This window comes from Pinus tabuliformis, chromosome 3_2 (assembly GCF_031772625.1).
Source record: "Pinus tabuliformis cultivar Carrire ecotype Pingquan chromosome 3_2, CPIR1, whole genome shotgun sequence".
NCBI lineage: Eukaryota > Viridiplantae > Streptophyta > Pinopsida > Pinales > Pinaceae > Pinus > Pinus tabuliformis.
In genome coordinates this window covers 814,902,772-814,909,472 of record NC_142302.1, presented here as the reverse complement: position 1 = coordinate 814,909,472, position 6,701 = coordinate 814,902,772, and the positions used below count along the sequence as shown (strand labels likewise).

General features: G+C 35.3%; 1 protein-coding gene across 1 annotated transcript; it reads left to right on the top strand.

Moving 5' to 3' along the window:
• Positions 1-941: 941 nt before the first annotated feature.
• Positions 942-2,828, top strand: LOC149183117 (uncharacterized). The gene is made up of 3 exons (XM_089418675.1): positions 942-1,828; positions 1,922-1,984; positions 2,092-2,828. Exons 1-3 carry the CDS (start codon positions 1,634-1,636, stop codon positions 2,485-2,487), a joined length of 654 nt encoding a protein of 217 aa, XP_089274801.1. The 5' UTR covers positions 942-1,633; the 3' UTR covers positions 2,488-2,828.
• The last annotated feature ends 3,873 nt before the right edge of the window (positions 2,829-6,701 follow it).

The window sequence follows — 6,701 nt, the reverse complement described above, 5'->3', positions numbered from 1 at the left end:
TTTGAATATCGAAAATGAAACCCTTAGACATTGTTCAGAATGCATAATGTCTGCTGCTGCTAATGCCATTTTTCCAACGATTCAGTGATTGTTCAAAAATTGTTGTGGCTGTGTCCGGAAACTTGGTAGTTATAGCCTGTCGGTGATTGTTCGAAAATTTCTATGGCTGTATCCGGAAATGGCAAGAGCTAGAGGAGAAGCTCGGTCTTTCAACCGCCATGGAATTGTTTGATGTGATCTGAGCCCCAGCTGGCGACATAGTTGTTGTGAAAGGGCACACTCACTGGTTTCTTGGGAGTGGCAGCCATGGTAGCAGAATGGAGTAACAGAATGAGAAACAGAACAAGAAACTGTGTCCTCTTCATGGCTTCCAATGACCTTACTGGGCCCGAAAATGAATCTGTGCAAAGTAAGGCGAGCCTTATTTCCTAACGAGGATCCTATGTATCTTCCCATTGAACGCCAAAGCTGCAAAAACAATTTGTTGAGCAATGATATAAATTTAGTTTTTCTAATTTAAATCACGAGCGGGAATGTTGAATTTGAAATTATGTGACGCAGATGGTGCATGGACGGAACGAAATTACAAATTCAAAATTCAAATTTGAATTCCTTTAGAGCCTTTACTAAATTCAAAATAAAACGGAATTTGGAAAATGGTGGTAGACGAGGAAGCCAACGGAGGTTGCAGGAGGAGACGGGACAGGTCTGATAGTGGTCGCAGATACATTGAATACTGGAGCCTGCCGGAGGTAGGGTGATCGAGTTGCTGGAATATGCATGGATATGTATGGCTTTCATGCATATGTAGCATGCCTTCGGATGCACGAATGTCCTGTCACAGGTACTTAGCGCTCATTTATGTTTCTATAGGGTCTGAAATAGGAACTGCCCTACATATGCATGAAAGCCATACATATCCATGCATATTCCAGCAACTCGATCACCCTACCTCCGGCAAGCTCCAGTATTCAATGTATCTGCGACCACTGTCAGACCTGTCCCGTCTCCTCCTGCAACCTCCGTTGGCTTCCTCGTCTACCACCGTTTTCCAAATTCCGTTTTATTTTGAATTTAGTAAAGGCTCTAAAGGAATTCAAATTTGAATTTTGAATTTGTAATTTCGTTCCGTCCATGCACCATCTGCGTCACAGAATTTCAAATTCAACATTCCCGCTCGTTATTTAAATTAGAAAAACTAAATTTATATCACTGCTCAACAAATTGTTTTCGCAGATTTGTCGTTCAATGGGAAGATACATAGGATCCTCGTTAGGAAATAAGGCTCGCCTTCCTCTGCACAGCTTCATTTTCGGGCCAGTAAGGTCATTGGAAGCCATGAAGAGGACACAGTTTCTTGTTCTGTTTCTCATTCTGTTACTCCATTCTGCTGCCATGGCTGCCACTCCCAGGAAGCCAGTGAGTGTGCCCTTTCACAACAACTATGTCGCCAGCTGGGGCTCAGATCACATCAAACAATTCCATGGTGGTTGAAAGACCGAGCTTCTCCTCTAGCTCTTGCCATTTCCGGACACAGCCACAGAAATTTCGAACAATCACCGGCAGGCTATAACTACCAAGTTTCCGGACACAGCCACAGCAATTTTTGAACAATCACTGAATCGTTGGAAAAATGGCATTAGCAGCAGCAGACATTATGCATTCTGAACAATGTGTAAGGGTTTCATTTTCGATATTTAAACCCCAGGAAGGTTGCAACGTTGATGATGTTGTGGCTCAGATGGTGGCTGCGGCCACCTCCATTGAGAAGTGTAGTAGCAGATCGGATATTAGCATCTACATCCTCAGAAGTATCAGCAAGAATTGGGTATGTTTTGTTTCTTTATTATCTCAACTACATTTGCTTTCTCTTGTCACACAACAATATTTGATGGGATTTTACTAAATTTCTTGATCGCAGGCTGCTGCTGTTGCTGAGAAAAGGGGCCAGGAAGATGGAAATCCTTGGTTAAATCTTACAGAGGTAACCTGGGCATTCCTCAAACAGAACAATATTGCAGTTCATTTCCATCTTCTGTGTTCTTTCTATTCAAATCTATTTATTTCATGGATTGATAATTTGTGTTGCAGGCTGCGGCATTCACAAAGGGATTTTCCTCGGCTGTTCGAATGGTGGACTCAAGGTGGTTTGAAATGAACTGCGAAGAGACCAAATTGGGGTTGCCAGCGTTTGGGCAAAAGCATGTAGGAGACGTTGTTGGTGTGCGAAGAATCTACTCGGGAGGTAAAAATCATGACAAATTATCTTACTGTTGTCTCGCTTTATTGAAGTCTTACTTCACAAAGAGCAACGGGTTGCATTCCTATACATTCTATGATTCCATGGACGGTAAGCGTATAATTGGACTGGGGAAGTGGGAAAGTGTAGACGTTGCGTGTTCTGCGTTGAGTAAGGCAAATGGTTGCTCTGCAGAAGCATTTTGGAAGAGTTTAGGATCCAAGAAGCTCAAGTATGATGTCTGCTGAGTTGTGTATGCTTCAAGGAAATATTGAGGAGATCTGTTTGATTCTTCTCACAGCTGTTCTCACTTGATTTCGTTATGAGGGATTTCATGTTTGTGGGTAGTCTCATTTTTGTGACTGGCAAGGAGTTTTTGGTCTCTGCATCGGATCAGTTCTCGGATGAGATGGACTCCATATCCAAAACTTCAAAGTTCCATTTCACATCGACCAAGTTCCACCTGACCTTGCATCGGCATGAGTGAAATATTCTTCATTGCAGGAAGGAAACAAGAATGTTATTTGGGATCCACATCATAATAGCAGCAGCAAAACTGTTCTCAGAACTAATGGCCTACTTTTCAGTGAAGGAGCTGTATCTAAGATGCTGATCTCAAAGTTTTGTTGTTCACTATTAGTGAGTGTTTCTCGAATATTTCTTGATCCACTCTTCGCCTCTTTCTCTATTGCATCATGCCTTACTTCATATATCAGTCGAGTCAGGTGCGAAAAGAGCAGAGCGAGGTTCCCTGCATTCGGGCATTCAGACAAGGTTGTTTAGACTTCTAATGTAACATGCAGAAAACAAATAGGTTGTCTATCTCCATATGGATTTTCTCTTACAAAGATTTATGTGATGAGAATGGGGTTAATTGAATTGTGATGAGTTTTTGTTCACAATGATTTTATGTGATGAGAAGATAGTTAATTGAAACTGTGATGAAAATTTTCGTCGAATAGTGGTATCCTATATAAGTCCTTGGTTTTGTGTTTACAATGATGTGGCATGATGATTTATGACTTTTTCAATATTCAGTAAAGCACACAGGAATTAGAGGAAAAGAGGTAGAACCTATTTTTCACCTGGCCATGACCTTAAATTGTTATTGGGTCACTGTCAGATCTTGTTACATTCACTAGGTTGATCATGTTGCATTCACTGGGTTGATTCAAAAGGAAGGAATTCCAGATTTTTGAATATTGAAAAAGGGTGTTGCATTCACTGGGTTGATTCAGTAGGAAGGTATTCCAGATTTTTGAATATTGAAAAAGGGTGTTGCATTCACTGGGTTGATTTAGTAGGAAGGTATTCCAGATTTTTGAATATTGAAAAAGGGTGTTGCATTCACTGGGTTGATTCAGTAGGAAGGTATTCCAGATTTTTTAATATTGAAAAAGGGTAGTTTCTGTTTTCTTTTGAGTTATGAGCTCTGAATAGTGAATATTTTCTGTAAAACAATAACAAAACGAGGTAGAACCTATTTTTCTCCGAGACATGAGGTAATAGTTTTATAGATCAATACCACATTTTCTTGAATTAATCGTGTTGATTAAGAGGGGAGTTCCAAACCTCTGAATATTAAATAAGAGAGGAGTTCCAAATCTCTGAATATTGAATAATCTGAATAAGAGAGGAGCTCCAAATCTCTGAATATTGAATAAGGCGGCTCGTTTTGATTATGATCTAGTAAATGGTAAATGCTCGTTTTGATTATGATCTGGTCAGTGATCGAGAGGGAAGAAGTTCCAGATATATATTGAATAGGCAGGTTCGTTTTTCTTTTCATGAATGTTAATGATTTCAATAAAAGCATTCATAAAATAAAGCAAAGGAGTAACATTTTCATTTTGATTATGATCTGGTAAATTCTCGTTTTGATTATGATCTGGTCAATGATCGAGAGGGAAGAAGTTCCAGATATATATATATATTGAATAGGTAGGTTCGTTTTTCTTTTTCATGAATGTTAATGATTTCAATAAAAGCATTCATAAAATAAAGCAGAGTAACATTTTCAATAAAACGAGCAGTAGGGAGGCAAAGGAGCAATATTTTACTATGAAGGTTAATGATTTCAATAAAAGCATTCATAAAATAAAGCAAAGGAGTAACATTTTCAATAAAACGAGCAGTAGGGAGGCAAAGCAGTAATATTTTATTAGGAAGGTTAATGATTTCATTAAAAGCATTCATAAAATAAAGCAAAGGAGTAACATTTTCAATAAAACGAGCAGTAGGGAGGCAAAGGAGTAATATTTTCAATAAAACAAGCAGCAAGGAATACGATTAAATTGTTATAGTACCTATATATATCTTAACCAACCAAGCAGCAAGCAATACGATTAAATTGTTATGTACCAATATATATATATATCTTAATCTTAACCGAGGATCGATTTTTTTGGATAAGGAATACGATTAAATTGTTTTAAATTGTTATATTGTTCTAGTACCAATATATATCTTACCCGCGGTGATATTGTTATAGTACCAATATATATCTTACCCGCGGTGAGAAGGATGGAATTTTTTTAGCTCCAAATCATATGTATAAATGTAATTTATTCCTTATTTATGTATTTTTTATTATTTCAATATTTTTTATATGGAAATCATATGTATGTATATATTAATTTTTTTATTATTTAAATTGTATTTTTGAATGTATAAGTAGATTTAATGATTGAAAACTGAGTATTTGGATTATGTAGTTTAAAAAACTATTTGAGTTAATGATTGGAAATTATCCATTTGGATTGTGTACTAAACAACTATTAACTATTTGGGTTACTTGGATTGTATACTCTAAGTACTTGGATTAACTATTTGTGGTACTTGGATTGTGTACTCTAAATAACTATTTAGGGTACTTGGATTGTGTACTTTAAACAATTATTTGGGTTAATGATTGAAAATTAGGCACTTGGATTGTGTACTAAACAAATATTAACTATTTGGGGTACTTGGATTGTGTACTTTACGCAACTTAAATATGTAATTAATTTTCGCTGGACACTTTATTGTATAGTCTACACAATTTAAATATGCAGTTTCAACACAATTTAAATATGAATATGCAGTTTCAACAAATTTTTAGTCAAAATTGACAAAAAAAAAGTATATTTGAAAAGTCTTCACAACCTAAATTTTCAATTTCAACAATGTTTTAGTCAAAATAGACAAAAAAAAAAAAAACCCAGAAAAACACTGAAATGTAAAATAGTAAAACTATTTGAAATGTTTTAGGATTTTTTTTTAAATACACAGTTTTCTTTGTAAATAGTAAAGTATCAAAGGTTTTGCATAACATTGAAATATTTTATATGTAAAGTATCAAACTTTTTGCATAACATTGAAATATTTTATATATAAACTGCATTTTAAACATCAAAATGTTTTTTGTTAGTAATATTTTTTTAAATACATATTAATATTATTGAAATTTTTTATTTATGATATATATTGAATTTTTTTTTTATTAATATGTTAAAGCAACATAGTAATTTTATATTATAAATTTGAATTAATTACACATTCCTATTTTATTATTTTTTATCATAAAATAATTGAATTTTTTACTTTTAATTTTTTTTTTCCCAATTAGAATAGTTTTTATCACAGAATAATTGAGATTGATAATCAAATAATATATTTCTTGTATTAAAATAATTTTCAAAAATATAATAGTTATACATTTTTAACACTTCAGAAAATATAATGAGTTTATTTTTAATTTTAATTACTTTATATATATATATATATGTGTGTGTGTGTGTGTGTGTGTGTGTGTGTGTGTGTGTGTGTGAAGAAGATAGGGGTTTGTGTGAAGAACTTGTATAAGCTAGATGTGGAAGACTATGTTGCATTAAGTATAATGGTGGAGAAGGTGTAGAGTTCTGATGTCAGTGAACTTTGGCACAAAATACTTGGCCATTTTCATCATGGTGCCTTGAATATTATGTAGCAAATAACCACCGGCCTCCCCAAAGGAGCACCTGACTAGAAAGGTGTATGCAAAGGATGTACCTTAGGGAAGTACACAAAATCCACTTTCCATGATCGGGACAACAAAACACATGCAGTCCTTGAAATGATCCACTTTGATGTCTGTGGAAATTTCTTGACAACCTCCACTATCAAGCACAAATACTTTTTCATTTTTATTGATGACTTCTCACGCAAGTGCTAGATCGTTTTCATGCAGAACAAATAAGAGACACTCTCCAAGTCCATAGAATTCAAGGCATTAGTTGAGAAGAAAACCAACAAGAAGGTGAAGGCTCTCAGAAGCGATAATAGAGGTGACTACGTGTCGAATGAATTTAAAAATTTATGTGCAAAAGAAGACATTCGAGGAGAGTTGATAACACCCCACAACCCACAAAAGAATTGGGTGGCTAAGAGAAATAACTGTAGCATTGTGGGAGCAGCCAGGGTGATGTTGCATGAAAAGGGAATA

Excerpts from the sequence above, each read along its gene's own strand:
- LOC149183117 (XM_089418675.1), top strand. The coding sequence starts at position 1,634 with ATGGCATTAGCAGCAGCAGACATTATGCATTCTGAACAATGTGTAAGG. Across the intron at positions 1,829-1,921 it reads GAAGTATCAGCAAGAATTGG|GCTGCTGCTGTTGCTGAGAA; the intron begins GTATGTTTTGTT and ends TCTTGATCGCAG. Across the intron at positions 1,985-2,091 it reads CTTGGTTAAATCTTACAGAG|GCTGCGGCATTCACAAAGGG; the intron begins GTAACCTGGGCA and ends TTTGTGTTGCAG.